Source organism: Megascapheus bottae, chromosome 17, assembly GCF_031878675.1.
Source record: "Megascapheus bottae isolate mThoBot1 chromosome 17, mThoBot2.hap1, whole genome shotgun sequence".
In the NCBI taxonomy this organism is placed as follows: Eukaryota; Metazoa; Chordata; class Mammalia; order Rodentia; family Geomyidae; genus Megascapheus; species Megascapheus bottae.
The window spans coordinates 36,912,477-36,937,030 of record NC_143525.1 but is presented as its reverse complement, the minus strand read 5'-3'; the positions used below and the strand labels follow the sequence as shown (position 1 = coordinate 36,937,030).

The 24,554-nt window shown below is 49.4% G+C and overlaps 1 protein-coding gene across 1 annotated transcript in view; it reads right to left on the bottom strand.

The window, feature by feature from the left end:
• Positions 1 to 5,210: 5,210 nt before the first annotated feature.
• The window catches only part of Itga3 (integrin subunit alpha 3), a 33,305-nt gene continuing 13,961 nt past the window's right edge, over positions 5,211 to 24,554 (bottom strand). The window contains exons 5-25 of the mRNA XM_090350966.1: positions 24,264 to 24,350; positions 22,929 to 23,136; positions 22,320 to 22,516; positions 20,568 to 20,656; positions 20,300 to 20,436; positions 20,062 to 20,148; positions 18,746 to 18,813; positions 18,537 to 18,673; positions 17,835 to 17,984; positions 17,643 to 17,740; positions 17,239 to 17,386; positions 16,947 to 17,015; positions 16,161 to 16,240; positions 16,000 to 16,077; positions 14,587 to 14,689; positions 13,479 to 13,661; positions 13,134 to 13,256; positions 12,114 to 12,227; positions 10,951 to 11,049; positions 7,564 to 7,689; positions 5,211 to 6,546 (exon numbers count right to left, since the gene is read on the bottom strand). Coding sequence (XP_090207092.1) covers positions 6,391 to 6,546; positions 7,564 to 7,689; positions 10,951 to 11,049; positions 12,114 to 12,227; positions 13,134 to 13,256; positions 13,479 to 13,661; positions 14,587 to 14,689; positions 16,000 to 16,077; positions 16,161 to 16,240; positions 16,947 to 17,015; positions 17,239 to 17,386; positions 17,643 to 17,740; positions 17,835 to 17,984; positions 18,537 to 18,673; positions 18,746 to 18,813; positions 20,062 to 20,148; positions 20,300 to 20,436; positions 20,568 to 20,656; positions 22,320 to 22,516; positions 22,929 to 23,136; positions 24,264 to 24,350 — 2,537 coding nt within the window. The 3' untranslated portion in view covers positions 5,211 to 6,390. The remainder of the gene's footprint in view (positions 6,547 to 7,563; positions 7,690 to 10,950; positions 11,050 to 12,113; positions 12,228 to 13,133; positions 13,257 to 13,478; positions 13,662 to 14,586; positions 14,690 to 15,999; positions 16,078 to 16,160; positions 16,241 to 16,946; positions 17,016 to 17,238; positions 17,387 to 17,642; positions 17,741 to 17,834; positions 17,985 to 18,536; positions 18,674 to 18,745; positions 18,814 to 20,061; positions 20,149 to 20,299; positions 20,437 to 20,567; positions 20,657 to 22,319; positions 22,517 to 22,928; positions 23,137 to 24,263; positions 24,351 to 24,554) is intronic.

Below are 24,554 nucleotides of genomic sequence, written 5' to 3'. Positions count from 1 at the left end.
CTTTGGTGGGGTGTCATTTAGTTGACCAGAGCACTCGTCTAGCGTGCGGGATGGAAGCCTCAAGCACAGGAAAAACAACAAACGCCCGAAGTCAAAGCAGTCGCGGTGGAAGAAAGCTGGTGCTAATTTCAGAAACTCTCTTCTTTTTATGTTTATGTAGCTTATTTGACTGAAAAGAAAGCCCGGGGCAAGGTGCGCGCCACCTTCGCCGCACCGCTTCCTGGGCAGGCGGAGCGGTGACCACAGAGCTGGAGACCCAGCAGCCCCGCCCTTCCGGAAGCTCCGCCCCCTCGGTGAGACACGTCGTGTGCCCTCTGGTGGCAGGACGTGGTATGGTCCCATCCTGAGCCCGGGGCTGGTGATTCTCAGCCATCTTTGAAGGTTTAGGTTATTGGCCTGCACGAAAGCAGGGACCTAAATTGTGTGAGGCTTTGTGCTGAGATCAGAAAACACGAATCAAGATTTGGCCTTTTCCACGAATCATGTGATATCTCAGTTTGGGAGATAACTGTTGTCAGTAACCAGTTACAACAGTGCAATTATGGCTACCCCAGAAAGAGGCTTCACAAATAGAATAAGGATCTGTTATGCCAGGAACTGTTAGTATTATCTCATTTGTGTGTGTGCGTGTGAATGTGTGTGTGCGGTGGTGTGTGTGCCAGGACTGGTGCTTGAATTCAGCGCCTCTCTGGCTTTTGCACTCAAGGCTGGCATTCTACCACTTGAACCACACCTCCACTTGTGGCTTTTTACGGTTAACTGGAGATAGTCTCACAGACTTTGTCTGCCCCAGATCGCTTTAGGCTGTAACCCTTAGATCTCAGCCTCCTGAGTAGTTAGGATTACAGGTACAAGCTATCAGTGTCTGTTTTCGACTTCCTACTGGAATTTTTCCAGTTGTCAAGATCTGCTTTGGCTCTGCTTTCCAGACTCATCTTTTCACATTCCCTTGGTCAATTTCCAGCCCCACCTACCTGCTGTCTTGACCCAGCTTCTCATCTCCAAGCCATTGCTAGTATTAGCTTTTCTGTCTGGATCTTTCTTTTTTTTCAAGTTCCCCTACCTATTCTTTAGGTCTCAGCTTCTTAGTCATCCATTCAGGATACCTTCCCCCACCCCTACTCAGCTTGTCTCCCTGCTCTTAGCAAAGTGTAGCTTAGCACACTGAGTAGTAACTGCTGACTTATCTGTCTTCCTTACTGAACTTTAGCACTGGGAGAGTGCAGATTATGTGTGTCCTGCTCACTGCACTGGCCACAGTGCCAAGCATGTAGTAAAGAGGACAGAGTGAAAAAAAAAAAAAAGTGAGATCAGTGAGGAGTCAAGTTCCAGAGGTGTGTGAGAGGACCACCTGACATTTGCTGAATTAGCAATTAAAAGGTGAGCCATATGCTGGCGAGTTTTCAAATGTACGAGGGATTTTTATTATGTAAGTTCTTTGTCTACCAATAAACGGCAGCTATTACTGTTATTAAAATTAAAGCAACCAGAGCTAAGCACCAGTGGCTCATGTCTATAATTCTTACTACTAAGGAGGCTAAGATTTGAGGATCACAGTTTGAAGCTAACCCAGGCAGGGAACTCTTACTTCCAATTAACCAGCAAAAACCTGGAAGTGGAGCTGTGGTTCAAGTGATAGAGTAACAGCCTTGAGCAAGAAAGTTAAGGGACCACACGCTGAGTTCAAGCCCCAGTGCCAGCACAGAAACCCCAATTTCTAAATGTTACACTGTATGTTTGACCTGGTGATAAATAGATTTGAAGGGACTCAAGCTGAAGCATAGCAGTCAACACCAGCTTCCACTGTAGCAGAGGCAAAGAAGAACTGAATGTGGTGGTTTATACCAGCAGTGGAATGCTTCAACATACAGTGAGCCGTGTTCTCTGGCTCAATCTCATGGGGCAGGAATGATCATATGACCTTTTCCAACCTACAGGGCCCAGGAAGTGCAATCCCACTTCCTGCTGGGCAGGGAAAGAATCACCTTGGGTGTTCTTTTGGTGATGCAAGACTCAAGACCCTTTCTGGAATGGGGTGTAGAGGTGCTACAGCCATGAACCCAAGAAGTATGGCTTATAGAGAGTCCTTTTGTAGTGGGCCTTGCTGCATTTCAGGCATACAAGTGTCTTTTTATAGAAAAAGGTTGTGCTCATCCTGAAAATGACAGTCTCAGGGTGTGTGTGTGTGTGTGTGTGTGTGTGTGTGTGTGTGTGTGTGTGCAAGCAGCAGTTCATTGTAGCCTGTGGGCTGGTGATGCAAAGCTGACCAGAGGGGTAAATTCCTCTTTGAAGCTGGTGCTCATGGCTCACGCCTGTAATCCTAGCTATTCATGAGGCTGAGAGCTGAGGATCATGGTTCAGAGCCAGCCCAGGCAGAAAAATCTGTGAGATTCATCTCCATTTAACCACCACAAAATCAGAAATATGGAGTTGAGGCTCAAAGTGATAGAGTGCTGGGAATGTGGATCGGTGGTGGAGTGCTTGCTTAGCATGCATGAAGCCCTGGGTTAAATTCCTGTAGAAGTGGTGCTACAGCTCAAGTGATAGAGTGTTAGCCTTGAGCACAATGAAGTTTAGACACAGTGTCCAGGCTCTGAGTTCAAGCCCCAGGACCAGGGAGGGGGGAAAAATGGTAGCACTAGTCTTGAGCAAGAGGTCAGGGAGAGTGCCTAAGCCTTGAGTTTAATCTCCATTACTGACAATAAAAAGAAAAAAAAATCCTCTTTAAATTGGAAGTGGCTTTGACTTAAGCACAACTGACTGGGGCTTTGACAACCTACACTCATCCCAGATTCTGGAAAACAAAATCTCTGGTCACTGGATTCTGAGAGTCTAGCCACTCTGTGTAGGACTGAGTTTTTAAATCAGATATTCTGCTGACAATCATTCTAGGAGGTGGCAAGTTCTGGCATAGAAGAGAGGGGTGAGGTACGGAGAGAAGGATGGACATGGGCTGAGGATAATGTCATGTTGGATGCTGATGAAATGGAGGGCAAACAATTGCCACAATGCCAAGGCTGGAAAATACCAAGATAGATATGGGAAGGAATTCTATGACAGCTTTGGTTGGTGGTACCTGAGAAGAGCTGAATCTGGGATCTGCCTTTAGGCTTCTGAACGGTAATTTCCAACCTTCAGTGGAATCTTGCCAAAGCCACAGACTTAAGGACAAATTTAGTGCACCATAATTTAAGCCAAAGTAACCAAAGGGAGTCATATTGTACTCCCTAGGCTGTGTGGACAACCTCAACATGGCAGTAGGGGAACTACTCTAGAAACCCCTAGAAATGCAGGCTGCTGGGGCAGGGGTGGCAGGGGGGGGTCTCCTCATCCTAATTCATAGTTATCTAAGCTTACCACCTGCACTCTCTTGAGGAACTTCCAAAAGACCAGTGCTGTGGGGCTGTGAGCATGGTTCAAGTGGTAGAGCATCAGCATAACACACTTTAGGTTCCGAATCAAACCCCGGTACTGACAAAAACATAAATAAGCCAGATACCAGTGGCTCAGGCCTGAAATCCTAGCTACTCAGGAAGCTGAAATCTGAGGATTGAGGGGTTTTTTTTGTTGTTGGTGGTGGTGGTTGTGGGGCTTGAACTCAGGGCCTGGTTGCTGTCCCTGAGTTTTTTATTTTTATTTTGTCAGTCATGGGACTTGAACTTGGCCTGAGCATTGTCCCTAAGTTCTTCAGCTCAAGGCTACCACCCTATCCTTTGAGCCACATCGCCACTTCCAGTTTTCTGGTAGTAAATTGGACATAGAGTCTCATGGACTTCAATGCCTGGCTGGCTTTGAGGTACAATCCTCAGATCTCAGCCTCCTGAGTAGCTAGGATTACAGGTATGAGCCACTGCACCCGGCAGCCCCTGAATTTTTTTGCTCAAGGCTAGTGATCTATCACTTTGAGCCACAGTGCCACTTCCAGTTTTCTGGTAGTCAATTGGAGATAAAAGTCTCATGGACTTTCATGCCTCAGCTGGCTTTGAACCACAATCCTCAGATCTCAGCCTCCTGAATAGCTAGAATTATAGGCATGAGCCATCGGTGCCCAGGTTTGAGGTTTGAAGTCAGTCGAAAAGACTCCTATCTCCAATTAACCAGCAAAACGCCACAAGCAGAGTGATGGCTCAAGTGGTAAAGTACCAGCCTTGAGCATATAAAACTAAGGGGCAGTGCTGGACTCTGAGTTTATGCCCTCATACCAGTGTATACACACACACACACACACACACACATGAGTAAATAAATATTAACATACAAAATTAGTGCTCCAGCAACTCCTGATCAGAGGCGGGAACAGTCATAAAAAATGCTGTCTGCAGACTCATCTCCTAGTGATATTCAGGGTTGGTGGTAGGGAAATGGAGACAGACAAGCAGGCTCCTCTTACCTGAAACTCAGCCCTGAGAGCTCTCTCTACCCTCATACCTGACCACTAGCCAGGATTACTTGTAGGTTATTCTTTGGTGCCAGTCCTGGGGCCTGAACACAGGCTAAGCTCTGTCCCTCAGGATGGTTTGCTTTAGTTCAAGGCTAGCACTCTACCACTTGAACCACAGTTCTATTTCTGGCTTTTTTGGTATTTTTTTTTTTTTTGTGGGTCATGGGGCTTGAACTTTGGGCCTGGGTGCTGTCCCTGAGCTATTCAACTTAAGGCTACCTAGCCAAGCCCCACTTCCCATTTTCTAGAGGTTAATTGGAGATAAGAGTTTCAGGTCCTTTTGCGTTCAGGCTGGCTTTGAACCTTGATCCTCAGATCTCAGCCTCCTGAGTAGCTAGGATTACAGGCGTGAGCCACTACGCCCAGCTTGTTATTGTTGTTTTTTAAGCAAAGAGTCTCACAAACTTTCTTACTAGGGCTGGCTTTGAACCATGATCCTCAAATCTCAGCCTCCAGAGCAGCTAAAATTACAGGCATGAGCCACCAGCACAGAGTAGTTTTCCTTCCCTGCACCACCGCTGCCCCCACCTCCCCCACCCCACACCAGCCCAGCACTGGATTTCTCCAAAGTGTCTCTTTGCCATCATCTGAGCTTCTTGATCTCATTTCTGTGTCTGTGATTAGCCTTTAGATAGGGGCTGGCGTTTCCACAGATCTTTACCTTCAAGCCTAGCCACCAGCAACCTGGACTTGTCTACCAAGGGGATTGGCATCATCCATCATCCATTCCGACTGAAAAGTCGGGATGAGTAGAGGGCCAATACAGTGGTACAAACTGGGAGCTATTTATTGGTAGCTGTGAGAAGCTCATATACAAAGAAGGCACAAGGGGGAAGGGGGAGCCCCCCTGCTACAGTACCATGGAGGGGGGGAGTTGGGGAGTGAGCCTGTCAGTGAGAAGGGATCAGGAGAGGTCTTGGGAACCAACCTCAACTGCTAGAATGGGCCCTGGGGTACAGAATGGGGCAAGAGCCAGGTTGCTCTGAGAGCCAAGAACAGCCAGGGAGACTCTAGGCTCCAAACCAGTCAGTGAGGAGAGTGGGTGCGGCTGGCTGGGACAGGGAAGGGGCTCCCTCCGGATTCTACATTCAAGTTTTGTTCGCAGTGGGATCTCGCCAGGCCCTGTTGAGGCTGGGATGGTGGTGGTGGCCTGAATTGATGCCCTCTGCATCCTGCCAACATCTGCTGCACCCTGCCAACATCTGCTTAGCCAGAACTGCCCCTCTGGTCTCCTGAGGCGTCCTAGCACAGCGTGTCCAGGCTGCCCACGGTTTCTCTTTGTTCCTTTGGGCTGCGTTCCCTGCCAGTCCAGTCAGGGCCAAGAAGAGAAGCTTCAGAAATCCATGAAAGAAAATGCTCTAGGGACCTGCTTTCTAGTTTGTGGCTCGAGGGTCTGAGCTCAGTGCCTGTGATCGTGCTCCCACCTGGGACAGTCCTCGGTGGGACCCAACTCTGTGGTTGGGGGTGCCTGGGAGCTGCAGCTGGGAAGGGCAGCGGCTACCAGTCAGTCAGTAGTTTTCCTCTGGACAGCAAAGTCAGTCCAGTGACTATGGCTCAAGTTAGATCCAGTGTGGAAGAGGAGAGGTCACCCCATCAGGGGCTTTTTCTTCCTTCCATGTCTGGCAGAGGTCCTTTGGCTTGGTTTTGGCACAGGCAGAGGCTGAGACATAGTACACAAACACAGGCCATGAATAGTGGGCCCCACGTGTGTCCAGGGCGCAGGGCTGTCGAATGCTCAGCATTGTGAGGCCCTGAGGGAGATGCCTGCAGCCAGACAGCATAGGCCTGGGTCTGAAGGGAGGGGAGAGGGCGGAGAAAGGGGCACATGTGCCTGAGCCTGCTGGTGCCAGCCAAAGGCAGCAGCCCCAGTGGACCACTGGAGGCATAAGTTATGATAAATAGGAAGGGCACATGGTGGGGGAGGGGATACTGGGAAATCGGGGAGAACGTCAGTAGTATCGGTCCCGGGTCTGCCAGCTGGTCACCCAGTGTTTCTTGGTGGGCAGGGTGCTCTCTGGAGGCGGGTAACGCTCCTCCTCCGGGATGCGCACGGCATGGTACTTGGGCATGATCCGGTAGTAGCGGGTCCGCTTAAAGAAGTCACACTGGAAGTGGGGGTCAGAGGAGGAAGACTGTTAGCATCCAGCTCTCAAGCAGAGGAGGAAGTGCCCAGACTCTTCCCTGCCACGGTCCTCAGAATCCAGGACCCTGATGCAAATACACCCATCTCAGTGTGAGATGGAGAGAATGAACTTCCCCATGCCCCATCCAGAGGAAGAGGGAACTGAGGAAGGCAGAGAGGAAAGGGAGAGGCAGAAGGGGAGGCCAGGAATGGAGACGCTTAGACTCATTCTCAACATTCCTACAGAGGTGGTGGTGGGGTTAACCTTGACTGTGACTCTTCTCCTGTCCCCAGAAAGTAGATGGGTCACAGAGAGGACTGTGACACTCTTCTGGGATTCCTTAAGAGCCAGACAGGAAGTGTGTGTGTGTGTGTGTGTGTGTGTGTGTGTGTGTGTGTGTGTGACTGGGCTATCCTCTGAGGTGAGGGGAGAGGAGCAGATAGCACAGAGTTAGAGGCCCTGGCCAGCTGGGATGCTCGGGGGAGAGGCCTGCAGGCTGCGTTACCCAGGTGGGCCGGGGTGGGGGCTGTCCCCCTCAGTAGTCGTCGGTCAGCCTCTCCGTCTCTGAAGGCTGGCTCTTCATCTCCGCCTTCTGCCTCTTGGCTTCATACAGGGCACGAGTGCGGGCTCGCTTGAAGAAACCGCACTGGAGGGGAGGAGGTGGGGAGGGCATCAGGGACTTTTGGGGAGCAGTTCCTGGCCAGCAGTACTCAGGGGTTTGGGGGCTTAGGGCTGGGGAGCCTGCATAACTGAGTTTGGGGGTCCCGCACGGTGGGATGACCAGACACCTGTGCTCTTGAGTGTCCCTTTCAACTCTTAGCTCCCTCCATTATAACCCAGGCAGGGAGGAGACTGGAAGCTAGGGAGGAGGAAGGGAGGAACTGGGAGGAAGGGGCTGAAATGGAAATGTGGAATGGGCTAGGGAGCCATGGCATGGAGCACGTGCTGGCAGGAGGTCTGGGGGAGGGGGGAGGGTCCCAGGTAGCTTGGGGGTCCTACCTTCCACAGCAAAAGAATTATCAGGCCCAGCAACAGCAGCCCAGCACCCACGGACACAAGGACAAGCCACAGCTCGATCTCAGCTGGCAGTTCCTCCACCAGGTCAGAGTCGATGTCCACAGAGAACTGGGGAGGGGAGGAAGAGACTCAGTCCTGTGCCAAATTCTCTACCCCAGCTGGGCTGGGGACCAGAGGTTTGACCTATTGCCAGTAGGGGGCAGCCAGGAAATAGAAAAACCCTTGCTAACTTCACACCTGCAGGTCTATCTGTCCAGCTCCTTAGCACCAGCCTCAGATCTGATAAGGCAGCCTGGAGCCACATATGTGGTTTATGAGCCACATATCTAGGCTGTGTACCAGTTCTGTCCCAGATGTGTGAACTTCTCTGCTGAATCTTCTGTGTCTAAAGGTACTGAAGTTAGTCCTTTATTTTGGCTCATTCCCTTTCCAACATTGAAATTTTTTTTTTAATCTAGCTTCAATATATTTTTGCTCATGGTCTGAACTAAATATATTCTCTCAATACTACTTAATTATCTTTCTACGCTGGTTATGGTGGCCCATGCATATAATCCTAGATGATCCAGAGTTTAGAGACAGCCTGGATAACATTATGGATCCTAGAACAGCAAAATAAAACATTCTCTATAGAGTTAACGTGTACTCTATTCAGGCTTGGTGGGTCATGCCTTTAATCTCAGCTACTCAGGAAGCAAAGGCAGAATGGCAAGCTCAAGGCCAGCACACCAAAAGTTTTGTGAGAACTTATCTCAAAAATGAAATACATAGCCAGGCGATGTATTCCTAGCTAATCAGGAAACTGAGATCTGAAGGTCAAGGTTCAAAGCCAGTTCAGGCCCCAAAAGTCCGTGAGACTCTTATCTCCAGTTAATCACCAGAAAACCGGAAGTGGAGTTGTGGCTCAAGTGGTAGAGTGCAAGCCTTGAGCTGAAGAACTCAGGGACAGTGCCCAGGTCCAGAGTTCAAACCCCACAACCAAAACCAAAAACAATACAATAACAACAACAAACACAGAGAAAAGCTGGGAGAGAGTGAGGGAAGGAGTAACATTGTCAAAAAAGAAATGTATACTTTACCTGTCTCATGTAACTATAACCCTCTGTACATCACCTTTATAATAACAATAATAATAATAATAATAATAATCCAGGTGCTGGTGGCTCACGCCTTTTATCCTTGCTACTCAGGCGGCTGAGATCTGAGGATTGACGTTAAAGCCAGCCCAGGTAGGGAAGTCTGTGAGACTCTTATCTCCAATTAACCATCAGAAAATCAGAAGTGGCACTGTGGCTTTCAGGGACAGTGTCGAGACAATGAGTTCAAGCCTCACAAATAAATAAATAAAATAATAAATAAAAGCACACAAAGCTGGATGGCTATTGGTGGATCACATCTATAATTTTAGCTTCTCAGGAGGCTGAGATCTAAGGATCAAGGTTCAAAGCTAGCCAATGGAAAGAAAGTCCATGAGTCTCTTATTCAAATTAACCACCAAAAGGCCAAGAGGGGAGCTGTGGCTCAAGTGGTAAAACCACTAGCTTTGAGTAACAAAAGAAAAGGGAAGGGTTGGGGCTGGGAGTATGGTTTAGTGATAGACTGCTTGCTTAGCATGCATAAAGCCCTGGGTTTAATTACTCAGTGCCACATAAACAAAAAGAGCCAGAAGAGGTGCTGTGGCTCAAGTGGTAGAGTGCTAGCATTGAGCAAGAGAAGCTAAGGGACAGTGCCTAGGATCTGAGTTCAAGCCCCAGGACTAGCACACAAAAAATAAATAAATAAAAATAAAATACAAAAAAAGGGGGTGGGGGGACTAGAGGTATGGATGAAGTAACAGAATGTTTATAACTTGAGGTCTTGAGTTTAATTCCCAGTACTGAAAAGGGGGGGGGGAGGGAGAGAGAAAGAGACAGAGAGAGACAGAGAGAGAGAGAGAAACCAAAACACCTAAATTCTGTCCCATTGATCTTTCTGTCTGGTCCCTCCTCCACCTCTTCTATAGTACATTATTTTAGGAAATATGCGGTATATTTGACCAACCTCCCTCTCATCTCTCTTGCATGTATGTCCTACATATTTCACTTATATCCTTTCCACAACAAATTATAGACATTTTATCATATTTATTCCCCCAGTTGTGACTTAAAATCAAGTTTGGAAGCTTTTCTTTCAAGCTTTCTGATTCTACCAGGGACGAGACTCATCTGGGAAGATCTGGCAATGGGACAGTACTTGATAATACCCATTATTTGTTTGTTGTACACTAACTTTTGTGCCTATTATGGGGAGTGAATTATATACATACGTTTCATATATGTATGTATACACATGTGTGTAAATGTGTGTACACGTTTGTAAATATGTTTTATTACACACAAACACATCTAGATGCATATACACACATATACACACGTTTACATTTTCTTTTTTTCCTTTTTTTTTGGTTGGTCGTGGGGCTTGAACTCTGGGCCCAATGCTATCCCTAAGCTCTTCAGCTCAAGGCTACCACTCTACCCCTTGGGCCACAGCACCACTTCTAGTTTTCTGGTAGTTAACTAGAGATAAGAGTCTCATGGACTTTCATGCCTTGGCTGGCTTTGAACCATAATCAGATCTCAGCCTCCTACGCAGCTAGGATTATAGGCGTGAGCAACTGGCGCCCGGCCTTCTTTTTCTTTTTGAGACAGCATCTCCCTAAGTTGCTTAGCTCGGACTTCAGGCTCAGGAAATCCTCCTGCCTCAGTATACAAGTTCCAGGATTATACGTACCCATCATCCCAGCCAGTTTTAACTCTATTTTTGATGGGTAGCATGTAGGACATTGGTATTCTGACCTTTCGGTTCTGGGACGTCCTGAATTCTCATTGAGCCCAATTACCTCTTCGTTTCTGTCTCATGGCAGTCATAACATCTATACCGCTGATCAGTGGTCCCTCATTTGCTGTATTATCCACTGCCCTCTCTGCATTGCCAGTGACTAGACACTTAACGTCTTTAGAGTGGATGTTGACAAGGGGTGAGGTGAGGTGATCAGGAAGGCCAGGTAACCAGCCCTTGCCCGACAACCTATGCTACTTTGAGCAGGTCAGTCGTGTCCTTGGGGCTTCAGTCTCCTCTGCTGTAAAATAGATATACAGTCCAAGGCAGTTGTTCTCTACCGTGGCTACCTATCAGAGTCACATTAAGAGTCCTGTGGGCACATCCTAGCACTGTGCCCACTGTCCCGAGATCGTACTTAGTTACTCTGGGGTGTGGCCTGACGTTAGAATGCTTCTGCCTTGTTGTCAAGATGGACATTCCATAGCTAGAGTGTGTCAGCATCCTCTTCAAGGTGTCCTGGCTGAGGCCCTCATTCTCGTGCTCACTCACCCACGTGGTCTTGTTCTCCATGTTGATGGTGGGGACGTGGGTCCGCAGGAACAGAGTGGCCCAGCCATCTACCCTGACTCGATCAAAATCTCTATAATCCTGGAAGCAGGGAAGAGAGGGTCAGAAGAAGCAACCAAAGCCCCTCCAAGCCACACCCCTGACCCTCCTCCCCCCTTCCCTCATTCTCTCACTAGGCAGCATCTTTAAGCAACAACCTCTAAAAACCTATCAGCTAGGCCCTTCTGCCACACAAAAATGCATTTCACTCAGGTGCTGGGCTGGAGACGGGGGACAGCAGAGATAATGAGGGGCATAGATCAAACCCATAGGTCAAATCTAGCCTAAGTTTTGGTATGCAGTCTTGCTCACTCATTTATCTATGGCATCTTTTGGAAGTAAGTAGGGGAAGCCACATATTGGGGCCAGGAGTAGGGCCTAGTGGTAGAGTGCTTGTCTACCATGCACGATGCCCTGGGTTCGATTCCTCAGTACCACATACTGCTGCAAGTAGCATTGTGGCTCAAGTGGCAGAGCTCTAGTCTTGAGCAAAAAGTGTCCCAGGACAGTGCCCAGGCCCTGAGTTTAAGCCCCAGGACTGGCATTAAAAAAAAAGAAAGAAACCACATATCCTAGAAAGATTGATAACCTAGTCACATAGTCACAGCAAAAGTCTGGTCTAGGTGACAAGAGAAGGCTAGCATGTGAGAAACCTCAATTCAGAGTGAAGCATGAGAGGTAGGTGCAGCTTTTCTGAGAAAGTTCTAGTGCGTCCAGAGGGAGAAAACTCAGTTCAGTGGTGAAGTTGGAAAGGTGATGAAGACCTCAAAAGCTGAATGGGAGTTTCTACACAGTGACAGAGCAGAGAAGCTGGCCTTCTACAGGGTGGAAGGAATGGGGTAAATATATGGAGATGGAAAACATAATGGGCACAGGGCAGAGTAACAGCCACACAAGAACAGGTATCATGGAAACATCACATATCCACAAGCAGACACGCAACTGTGACACTGACGAGAGCCCATGATGAGGGACCCACACCTGTGCAGAACACACACACACACACACACACACACACACACACACACACACACCCTGGCTTCACCCCTTCCCTGTTGCTCTCTTCACCCCGGTGTGTGGCATAGCATGGCAGACCCAGGACTGACCTCAATAAAGGTACTGTTCCACACCCGGGCCTTCACGCTCACGTTGGTGGTGGTGGTAGAATCAGGAATGAGGCACTCCAGCCACACACAGCGGGCACGGCCAGTGGCACAGGTCTGAGGTGGACAGTGAACGTAAGACATGAGAACTGGCTCCTCAGGCTTCCTTCCTTCCTTTCAACTCACCTAGTCTTTGCCTCATCCCTGGGCAACGGAGGCCATCTGACTTCATTTCTTCACATACCCACATTCCCCATGGCACACACATACAGTGAAAGTAGATTTTTTTTTCCTGTTTAGGCCAAGCTTATCTGATGCCAGAAACTTAGTGACATAAAACTTATTCTTAGCCAGGTGCTCATGGCTCAGGCCTGAAATCCTACTACCTGCTCAGGAAACTGAGATCTAAAGATCATGGTTCCTAGCCAGCCTAAGCCAGAAAGACTGTGAGTCTCTGATCTCCAATTAATCACCAAAAGCTGGAAGTGGAGCTGTGGCTCAAGGAGGTAGAAACCAGCCTGGAGCACTAAAGCTCAGAGACAGCACCCAGTCCCTAAGTTCAAGTCCCCGGACAGTCACAACCACCTGATTCCTCTTCCCCGCCTTCTTACCCACTGAGCCTTTGGTAGTGTTTAGCCTATTGGGACATCACCTCAGACGTCACCCAGGTTAAGTCCATACTGGCTTCTTAGGCCTGTTTCTTTCCTGTCATAGAAGGTGCCATGCCCCATTCATCCTCCTGCCCCTCCCCACTCCCTGTGCCTGGTGTTCAAAGCTTTGAACAGCCTGCAACAGCTTGGGGTTCATTGGAATAGAGCCAATGGCTCCTCCTCCTTGGTCTAGTGTGTTGAATGCTCCCCTGTCAGAGGAGGGTACCCCTGGGGCAAGAGACAAGCCTCTCTCTCTGTCTAGAAGCTCCTGAGGGCTGGGCCCATATCACCTTTCAAACCAGAGTCTCCTAGTAAGTGGGCTCTACCTCTCATACCCTGGCTGGTTGTACCCATTCCTGTCCTGGTCACTCACCAGCACGGTCTCAGACTTGGCTTTTTTGGCAGCAGCCAGAGTGACAGGTGGAGGGCCCTGTCCATCCTCTGGGTCCAGCTGTCGCCGCTTGCGTTGTGGAGACGGTGGTCTGTCCCCAGGATCCTGAACAGGGAAGACATTATTTGTTGGGGGGGGTAGAAGTGAGAGCAAGGAAAAGGAGATTGGGAAAGCAAGGGTTTTCCAAAGGAGACTTTGAAAGAAGGAGACTTTTTGAAGAAGGGTTGGAAGACACCAGCTTTCTGCTAGGTAGGCTGCAAATGAGATGAGATGCAAATGAGATGCAAATGAGATGCAAAGGAGAGGGGTCCCTGCTGGTGAACTTACAGACAGAGTGAGGTTGAGAGGGTTGACAAGGTCGCCGGGTGGGAGGCAGGGCCAGGATCCATTTCCGTGAATAGTGATCTCCGTTGGGTACAGGAGCCACTTGCCGTTGGCGACTTCATAGGGCCACTCCAGCGCTAGAACCAGGGTGCCTAAGGCTGCCAGCCCCTCCCCTACTGGGCTTACCTGTGGACACAAAGGGTGTCATGGTTACTATCTCTTAGAAAACCACCTCCATCTCACCAGCTCCCAGTCCTCCTGTCTGCTGTGAGAAAAGCGTCTTTTCTATTAAAGTAGTCTGCTTCCTCTCTGTTTATTTTCAGATATTTTGTTTTGCTGAATCGTTCTGCTTTGGCCCGATGGCTTGGCCGTTGTTAATTACATTTTAGTTACATCTTTTTCCTGCTGCACTTTAACTAAGACAGCCTATATCAGTGGCTCCTGCCTGTAATCCTAGCTACTCAGGAGGCTGAGCTCTTAAGATCGTGGTTCAAAATGAGTCCAGGCAGGTACATCCATGAGACTCCACCAGAAAAGGAGAAGCGGTGCTATGGCTGCTAGTGGTAGAATGCTGCTAGCCTTGAGTAAAAGAGCTCAGGGACAGCACCTAGGCCCCGAGTTCAAGTCCCATGGCTGACAAAAAGGAGAAAAAAAATTTCTTTTGAAAAAAAAAAATTTTAAAGAGCTTCTTAATTACATTCTGTTAATTAAGTCAGATACTTTCACAGATTGTGAACCCGAGTTCAGCCAATGTGAGCAGAGGGGCAGGGCTTGCCTGCTTTGTGTGCTTGCTTGCCAGATTTTGGTTGATGATTACTCTTCGGCAGAAGTGAACTTTTTTAAAAAAATTATATTTTATTGTTGGGGTGATGTATAGAGGGATTACAGTTACATTTGTTAGGTAGTGGTACATTACTACTTGAACAGATACTCCTTCCCATGTTTTTTCTCCCACTTTCCCTTCCCCCAAGTAGACTTTGCTTTGCCAAATTCCTTTTGAGTTGGTGTCCTTATTTCTATGCGACACCTCAACATCCTGAATCATTTCTAACACCTGAACCTCCATCATCTTTTCCACAAGTACCAGCCAGGACCCTGCAGGGGTGCTTACCTGGAACTCATATTTGAGAGGGCTTCCCACATCCTCTACAGTCTTCATGCCAGACTCTCCCATTACAGACCCACCAAAAAAGCTCTGTAGCCGGTGATTTACCCTAGGGGTAAGAAAGACAAATCATGGGGTAGGAAGGCAGGGCCCTGGCAGAGGGAAAGACACCAAAGCTGGTAAACAACAGCTCCTTTGAAGTCTGGTGAGCTTGGGTATAAACTCAGCTCTTCCATTTACCAGCAAAGTGGCCTCAAGCAAACTGTCCTCAGTTTCCCTAACTGTAAAAAGTGGAGTTGGTAATAATTAGTATGACATAGGGCAGTTTGAGAAGTCAGTGGGATAATTGTGAAATTCTTTGTACAGTGCATTATTTGTTTTTGTTTTGTTTTTGGCTTCATCTCCCACCATCACCTGGACGCACAATGAGTTTGTTTCTCAGTCCTGGGGCTTGAATACAGGGCCTGGGCACTGTCCCTCAGCCTTATTGCTCAAGGCTAGCCTCTACCACTTGAGCCACAGTTCCATTTCTGGCATGTTTTGTTGGTTAGTTGAAGAATCTCAGAACTTTCCTACTAGAGCTAGCTTTGAACCCTAATCCTCAGACCTCAGCCACCTGAGTAGCATGATAGTAGCATTACAGCCATGAGCAGCTGGTGCCCTGTTCACAAAGAGGTTTTGTTGTTGTTTATTTTATTTTATTTTTTTTTTGCCAGTCCTGGGCTTGAGCTCAGGGCCTGAGCGCTGTCCTTGGACTTTCTCAAGGCTAGCACTCTACCACTTGAGCCTCAGCACCATTTCCGGCTTTTGTCTATGTATGTGGTACCAAGGAATCGAACCCGGGTCTTCGTGCATGCTAGGCAAGCACTTTAACCACTAGGCCAAACTCCCGGCCCCTGTTGTTTATTTTTATTTTTGCTAGTCCTGGGGTTTGAAGTCAGGGCCTGGGCACGGTCCTTGGACATTTTTTGCTCAAGGCTAGCGCCCTGCCACTTGAGCCACAGTACCACTTCCGGCTTTTTCTGAGTATGTGATACAGAGGAATCGAACTCAGGGCTTTGTGAGTCCTAAGTGAGAACTCTAACACTAGGCTATGCCCCAAGCCCTCACAAAGAGTTTTTTTTAAATATATTTTTATTGTAATTAATAGAAGGGTTACATGATATTTGCCAGATAAATGGTGCCTTAATTCCCACACATTGATACCCTCGCAAAGAGTTTTTAAGGAATATCATGGACCAACACCTGAGCCCCAGGTTGCTGACTCTTCCTTTTCTGTTACAAAGGGAAAGGTGACATGTAGTCATCAAGCCAAGAGGGGTGTCAGAGAAATTTAGGAGATACCTTGGGGTAGGGGGACCCTGGCTCAGGCATATCAGGCTGGGGTGGGATGAAGTAGAGAACAGAGCAGTTACCCACATGCTAAGTGATGCCTCAAGTGTGTAGTCCACCAGCAGGGTCAGAGTCATGGGCTGAAGATTGTCTTGGTGACTTGACCTGGGGAGGGAATACAAGGGGTAGAAAGGAGACCCAGAATCTGACCTCAGCCACCACAAGACTGGCTCTACTAATTTACTCACGTGGACAGCTGCAGCTGCACCTGAAGGTCCCTGGTGTTCAAAGTTACCCCGATGACCTCAAAGGCGATGAGCAGCTCCATCTATCCCGAGTCAGAGAGAGGGGCATTGGTGGCCTGGTCAGGTGATAGCTCAGGGAAGAGAAGAGGCCAACACCATGCCAGGGAGATGGCTGGCTGACCTCTTCTTCCTTCCGTTCTAGGTGACCAGTTCCAAACATACCCCTGTCTCTCTTTTTTTTTTTTTCCTCTTTTAACGTCCAGATGACATTTCTATTTTTTTTTTTTTTTGGCAAGTCCTAGGGCTTGAACTCAGGGCCTGAGCACTGTCCTTGGGCTTTCTCAAGGTTAATGCTCTACCACTTGAGCCACAGCACCACTTCCAGCTTTTTCTATCTATGTGGTCTTGAGGAATTGAACCCTGATCTTTGTGCATGCTAGGTAAGCACTCCACCACTAGGCCAAACTACCAGCCTCCAGATGACATTTCTGACACTTCAGCTACTGCAACTTTCTAAACATATTTCTTATGTAAAACAATAGTAATCTTGGGTTAGGAATGTGGCTTAGTGGTAGAATGCTTGCCTGGCATGCATGAAGCCATCTTTAGATTTTATCCTCCTGAGATGCTAAGATTACAGGTTTAAGCCACCAGTGTCTGGCTTCCTTTATCCTAATCTTTACTTCAAGGCAGTGGAGGCAGATAGGTGAGGATGAACACACACAACACCTACACAGACACCCCCCCCACACACACACACAGAGGGGGAAGATATAAGCAAGAGCTTACCCTCTGGTTCCTTTTGAAGGGGTTCCCCAGCTCGCACAGGATGGTCTCATTAGCTTGGCAAGTTCCAGACTGAGGAAAAAAGACCTAAGGTCAGGTGTGGGCTTACACTCTGCTGTTATGGAGCGGGAGCAGGGTCAGAAGTCTTGCAAGATGAGCCCCCAAGCATTAGGGACAAAGCAGGACACGGGAAGAGGCCCAATCCAGAGGAGGCCAGCTCCCAGAATCATGCATATTGCAATACAAATACGTGGGAAGCCCTGAACTGGGCCGAGCCTGGCCAGCAGGCACTCACAGGGCGCACTGAGGACAGGAGCAGGGCGGGAGGCACTTCCAGGGTGAGCAGCGCCTCGTGCGCATCCTCCCCGGCCCGCTCTGGACTGGGGCTATTGGTCACATTGATGCTCAGGAGCAGCTTCCGGACATCCCTGCTGTACTGGAGTCTGGAAAAGGGGGGACAGGGAGAGCCTGGAACTCAGTTAAAACCCCACCTCCAAAGCACAATTCAGATCCACCCGGCCACACCCCTGGGGGTCTCTGGGGATGAGAAAAATCCCCTTCTGCACATGGCCTGACTGGCTCTATCATCTCCCCTGGTGGAGACTCTCCTCATTGGCTCATTACAGTCTTTCCATTCGGACTGGGCCTAGTCAATGGGTCCCTGCCTCACCCTGGGCCAGTCGGCACCTCTGAGCTCACCTGCTCAGCCGCTGCAGCTGCTCAGACACAAAAGCTGCCCGCATCTGCAAGTTGCTGTCACACTTGTTGTCTGGCCCACACTCCTTCTGGAACTGAACCTGGGGGCAGTCAGTCAGAGGCATGAGGGGCTTCCACAGCAACAACATCCCCAGGCCCCCAGAGCCCACCCAAGCATGGCCCCTCCCCACCCACCTCAGTGTGGTTCTCCAGAGCCTGGGCCTGGTTGAGAACTGGGTAAGCATCCAGCGACCGCAGCCCCAGCCGTGGGCGCTCGGGCAGCCGCAGAGGTAGAGAGTAGTTCAGAGAAATAACAATGGGCCGGAGTTTGTCTCGGAAGTTGTCCTGATGAGGCAAAGGGGACTGAATCCAGTCCTGCCATCTCCTGGGAAGGCTCCTCATGCTATCCTAAGCCTCCGACAAAAAACTAGGCCTGTCTCCACCCTGTTAAGCTGAACCCCCATTCGTTCTGCTAGTAAATCGAAACTTTCTACCATCTTGACTCCCCACCATGAGAGAAGGTCCTTCCAGGGAGACGTCCCCTTCATCATGGGGTCTCCATTTCTACCTTCCTCTTCCACCAAATCCCAGAGAGGGGCTGAGCTTGCCACCAGTCAGGGACTCCTTTCCCCCAAGTCCCACAATGAACGAAGCCTTCTCATCCCACAGTCCTCCAGTTTCTCACAGTGACAGGGCCCTTAGGCTTTATCTTCACCTCCCCCTGACCTCCAGCTCCTACTCCAGCAAGGCTTATCTAAGCCCATCAGCCCGATGGCATTCCAGGTTGACTTCCCTAACTTCCAATCTGAGGAGACCCTCCTTTTCCCTCACCTTTGACCTAGAGGACATTGATCACCTTTCCTGGAGCTCCCATCCTGCCCCAATCTCCTCCCTCACCGTCAGAAGCAACTCCAGAGTCTGGCAGAGCATCTCTGGCATGGAGAAGGAGCCATGAAAGATGGCAGACTGGCTTTGAGCAAATCGGAGCCGTGGTGGGCGGCGATCCCGGTCAGCCTCTAGGGTGTAGGCCAGGGCTGCAGGTAGACAGGACAGTCAGCGAATGGTCAGGCCAGTGTGCTCCCCCTTGCCCTGAGCCCAGCACTCACTGATGTTTCGCCTGTAGTTGGGGTTCCCAGCACTCTGGTTGTAGGCAAAGCACAGTTCGACCTGCACACTGCAGGGGTGGGGGGGAGGTGAGGGGGAGAGTCTGGTTACAGTGGGACACAGAGCCAGGCCTCACCTCTCACCTATGTTTTAGGCAAAGGGACTCAATGCTCCTCTCCAGGGAAAGGCAGGGGCAAAACTGGGGTGTCCCCAAATCTGGTCTTTGGTGTCCCTGGCTCCTTCTTTCCTACTACAGACATAGAGAAGAGGTGGTGGCAAAGATCACCATTGGGAAAACGGAATGAAGTCATCATTCATTTGACAGCCAGCCTTTGAACCTAAGCCTCAGGCTCTTTAGTCCAGAACACCACAGCCACCACTATCCTGCCTCCCTGCCTTCCTTCATTTCATTCACATAGAATTTAGGGTCCCAATTATCACATTCTAAGCAGCTAACATTTTTTGAGCACCTAAGGCTCCAAAAAAAACCCAAACTTTTTAATATATTATCTCACTTAATGATGCCAAATTATTACCTCTTTTATAGATGAAGAATCTTGAGATTAATAATTTGCCCAAGATGACTTTCCCTCCTTTCTCACATCCATACACCTAATAGCTTTCCTCCTCCTCCCTTCCTTTGGGAGCCTACCTTCCCACCCTGCAATACACAGCTGGGGTTTGAACTAGTTGTTCCAGAGTGCCTCTTGCCAACCACTTGGTTCTTTTGCCCCCAATTCTACCACTTGGACCATCATTCCATTTCTGGCTTGTTGGTGTTTAATTGGAGATAAGAGTCTCATACTTTGCTGCTAGGGCTTGTTTTGAACTGCAGTCTTCAGGTCTCATATTCCTGAACAGCTAGAATTAGAGGCGTGAGCTACCACCACGAGGAATTTTGCTTTTTAATAAGGTTGGGTGGAACCAAATGCTGGTGGCTCATGCCTATAATCTTAGCTATTCAGGAGGCTAAGATCTGATGACCTGAGTTCAAAGCCAGCTGGGCAGGAAGGTCCATGACACTCTTATCTCCAATAAACTACCCAGAAAAAGCTGAAAGTGGAGCTGTGGCTCAAGTGGTAGAGTGCTAGCCTTGAGCACAAAGGGGCTCGGGGACAGCACATCAGACCCTGAGTTCAAGCCTTATGGCGAGAAAAAGTAAATAATAAGGTTGGGTGAGGAGGGCTAACACTGGGGAATGTCCTGAGATCCAATCGTTATAGATGGGAACAGGGTTTGGGACCTGGGGCCTCTCCTAGTCTACCCATACATGAGGAATAGGGCCTGATCATCTTAGAGCCACGGCTGACAGTCTCACCAGGAGGTGGCTGTGCAAAGTGTGGGGTCCAGCACAGCTGGCCTGGCCACCAAGGTCTTGTGGACGATGTTGATGACAGGCCGAGCCCTGCAGAGACAACAAAAGCAGGCAGGTATCAGTGACTCCCCTGGCCAGGGCTCAAGTTTGGACTTCCACCATGTCAAAGAAGGCTGAAGCTGAGGCGCCACGTAGTCAGAGTTGGAAGAGAGAATGGACTGAGCCCACTTCCCCGTCTCACCGCAGCAGCACGATGTGGTCTGACAGACTTCCTACGAGCAGGTCCGGGTAAGAGTTCTCATCCACATCCATGTGTCCACTCAGGGAGTAGCCAAAGGTGGACAAACCAGACAGTCCCAGGTGTTCTCCACAGATGATCTGTGATGAGAGAAATGCTGAGGACACGCTCTGGCTGATGGGGCCAGAGGGGAATAGGGAAGAAGTGGATGGAAGGAAGGGGACGGTCCTCACAGCTGGAGGGGACAGTGGTCACATCTGTCCATCCGTACCTGCTGCGGCTGTCTGAGGAGCCCCCCAGAGCTGCTATGGTAGATGTATACTGTGCCCAAACCCTCGAATGGGGCTCCCACAGCAATGTCTGGAAAGAAGAGACAGACACAAGATTACCCAGGTATGCTGGACCCCACATCTCCCTGACCCTGTCCTACAAGCTGTAGATTCCAGTGTGGCACTGATTTGACTCGGCTAAATGTGCTTGGAGAGGCAGGAGGTTGCAGAGCTTCCAGGCAGAAAGGTAGAGCCGGGAGAAGGGGGAAGTAACTTACCCAGCGTCTCACAGTAAAACATTCAAGAGTTTTACCCCTTTCTCTCTCCCACCCTAACTTCCTTTCCAGACACGTGGCTCTTCTAAAAAGCACCATCAGAAGAGCGTTGTAAAAGAAGTATTCCTAAAGCCAGCCACTGGTGGCACACACCTATAATCCCAGCTACTCAGGAGGCTTACGGATTGATGTTCTAAGCCAGCCCAGACAGGAAAGTCTGTGAGACACTTATCTCCAATTAACCACCAGAAAACCGGAAGTGATACTGAGCCACAGAGTCACAGCGTGCTAGCCTTGAGCAAAAGAGCTCCAGGATAGCACCCAGACCCTGAGTTCCAGCCCCATGACTGACAAATCAATAAATTAATAACTAAAGAGGTGTCCCTAGTCAGTGAGGCCAGGGGGAACAGGATGTGTCTAATAAATCCTCACAAGAGTTGCTGTAGGGAAGTTATCACTGTGCCCCCTTCACAGACGAGGAAGCAGACGCAGTTACACAACTAATGAGAAGAGAATGCTTGAGCTCCTGCCTAAATACCAAGGACTAGGAGACCTTAACTTTTACGAGGCTCTTTGTCCTTTGTGACATTTGGTTGGTTAAGGCCTGAGTAACCAGAAGGCCAAGTTTGTTAGTACAGGAGGCCAAGGAAAACTACGTAGAGCCTCAGCAGAAGCCATCAATCAACCTTCTATAGGAAGTGCTGGGCTTTGTTGCTGGACTCTGGCTCCTCTGCCTTCCCTTAGGCTCACAGCTATATCCTGGGAAGTTGTCAGAGAAGTGACACTGGGACAATCCAGTTGTTCCCATGGCAACCAGGTTCACACCCATATACTTTTTTACCCCCTGCCACCCCAGGCCTGCCTAGTCCCATGTCTACAAAAGCACTGGAGATGACCTCTACTACTCTAGGGGTCCCACTTTGTTTTAGCCCTTAGTTACACCCCAGATCTGAAAGACTACGTTCTTGATCTTTACCCCTCTTCCCCAGCCCTAACCCCTCCTATTTCACCTTAAGAGCTTTTGGCTTTTTCACTTAAGCCTATAATTCTACTGCTTGAGCCACAGCTCTGCATCCAGCTTTTTGCTGGGTAACTGGAGATAAGAGTTGCACAGACTTTATTTCCTGGGCTAGCTTCTAACAGATATCCTTAGATCTCTGCCTCTGGTTACAGCCATTGGTGAGCTACCCGTGCCTGGCTCATTACTCAAGAAGTAGCTTTCAGCATGTCCACACCATTTATACACAGCCTCCCACCCTGTCATTGGGAACATTCCCGCACTGTGGCTGTGCCCCTGTTCCTTTTCTGGCAAGTCCCAGCCCTTTCAGGAGTGCCCCCAGGACCCTTGCACAACTTCTCTCTAGCATTGCTCTGAGCAAACTGGGCGCAGATCCCAAACCTTTTCCTCTGCGGGCCCTATCAAGCTGGTATGCAGCTGGCACTCTGTGAGGATGCTGAGGGAGGGGTGCTGGCTCATACCCTGGAATCCATCCTGGTTGATGTCACCAATGCTGGCCACAGAGAAGCCGAAGGTGGAGCGACTGGGGCCATGAAGAAAGAGGGACGGGTGGGTGGGGAAGGAGGTTCCTGCCTGGTTCATGAAGACATAGACAGCACCCCCTACCTCTTCTTTCCTCTCAAAGTAGTAGGGAGCACCCACCAGGAGGTCCTGCCATCTGCACGGGAGAAGAGGAGAAAGGCTGATCTCCAACAGACAGCAACTGTTCTTTAACAAGAACGGATTGGCCAGAACACACAGATACACAAAGAGCCCGGGAAGGCCGTCATGACCCACGGAATAGAAAATGCATGACACAGAGAAGCCGCACAGTCAAGGAGCACACTCACATAGCCCACATCCACCGAAGCCAAGCAAATGACAGGGGCAGACAAGCAAGTGCAGGTGTCATGCAAATAGCACGCAAACGCCCAGGCTCCCGTAAGATCTCATTGCAAAACCCTGCAAAGAGCAAATGCACAACTGCGAAGCTTCCATTTTTCTCACCTGGCTTGGACAAGCCTGCCCTCTTCCCCTCCTCCTCCCCTACCCCTGGTCCAAGAGGCTGTCCCCGGTCTCTAGATTCTCACCCATCATTGTTCAGGTCTGCCAGGGCGATGGCGCTACCAAAATAAGCGCCCACCTGCGTGCCCTCCAGCACCTGCCTCCTCCGCAGGTCTCCGCCTGCCTCCTGGCTCAGCAAGAAGACGGCGCCCATATGTCGGTGACGGGGAGCGCCTGTCACAATAGTGATGTCTTTGGGGTGCAGGACGGCGCTGCCCACCTGCATTGTGTAACCTGGGATAAGGTGAAGAAGGAGGGCGTTCCATCAAATCCCCAGTAATCTTTCTCCCAATCCTCTCGTTAACCACCCCACATCACCTATTCTTCTATTCCAAGTTGAACAAAGAGTACAGCTCTCCTCAGCCCCTAGCCGAGTATATCAGTCCACACCTACAACCCCACCACTTGAGACGCTGAGCAGGAGGATCTAGAGTTTGAGGACAACCTGAAGCTGCGCGAACCAGTTCCAGGCCAGCTGAGGTTACCTGGTGGGGCCCCAATCTCCAAAAATGGGGGGGGGCAAGGCTCAAGTCATAGTCCTAGCTAGTTGAATGGCACAACTGGGATGGTCTGAAGTCAGGCTGAGCAAAAGGGAAGTACACAAGACTCCATTACAACCAATGGCTGGGTATGGTGGTGCTCGTCTGTCACCTCCCCAATATGGGGACATATGAGTAGAAGACTGGCCCAGGCAGGAGGTGAGATCTACCTCCAAAACAACCAGTAGAACCAGATGCTGGTAGCTCACTGCCTGTAATAATCCCGGCTACACTGGAGACTGAGCCCTGAGGCTCAAGGTTTGAGGCCAGCCTGGGCAGACAAATTGGAAAGACTTTTATCTCCAAATAACCAGCAAAAAGCCAGAAGTGACATTTTGGTAGAAGAAAGTGAAAACATGAGGCCCTTAGTACAAACCCCAGTATTAGCACACACATAAAAAAAAAAATAACCAGGCATGCTTGCTCAGCATGCACAAAACTTTCCCTGGGTTTGATTCCTCAGTACCAAGTACACAGAAAAAGGCAGCAGTGGTGTGGCTCAAGGGTAGAGTGCTAGCCTTGAGAAAGCCCAAGGACAGTGTCCAAGCTTTGAGTCTAAGCACCAGACCAGTAAAAATAAAAAAGGGGAGGGGGAATGAAGTTCAGTGGTAGAGTGCATGCTTAGCAAGTACAAGCCTCTGAGTTCAAGATCCAGAACTTTAAAAAAAAAAATTCCAGAGGCTACACCCCATCCCATTTGCAGTCCTGCCTGCCCCTTGGATTATGAACTACTTGAGGGCAGGAAGGCCAGCATTTTAAGGACCCATCCAGCTTCCCCCCACCCCTTCCCCATCACTAATGGGCCACCAGAACTGGACTCACCGATATAGAGATTTCCTTGGTCCTTTGGGTCCTTGTAGCTATATTCAAATAAATCCCAGTCCTTCCTCTGAATCATGTAGCTACTTCCTGTAGTATTGGGGGAGGGGCAAGGGAAGTGTCAGTCATCATCCTTTTCCTTCATCGTGCCCACCTAATAATAATTACCCCCTTTTATTTGTGAATACAGCGTCACTGGTAAATCACTTCCCCTTTAACAATCTGTGAGGTAAAAAGGAGAGAAAGTAGAGCTCCGAGGAGCAAGGACTTTCTCATAGTCCTATGGCAATAGCT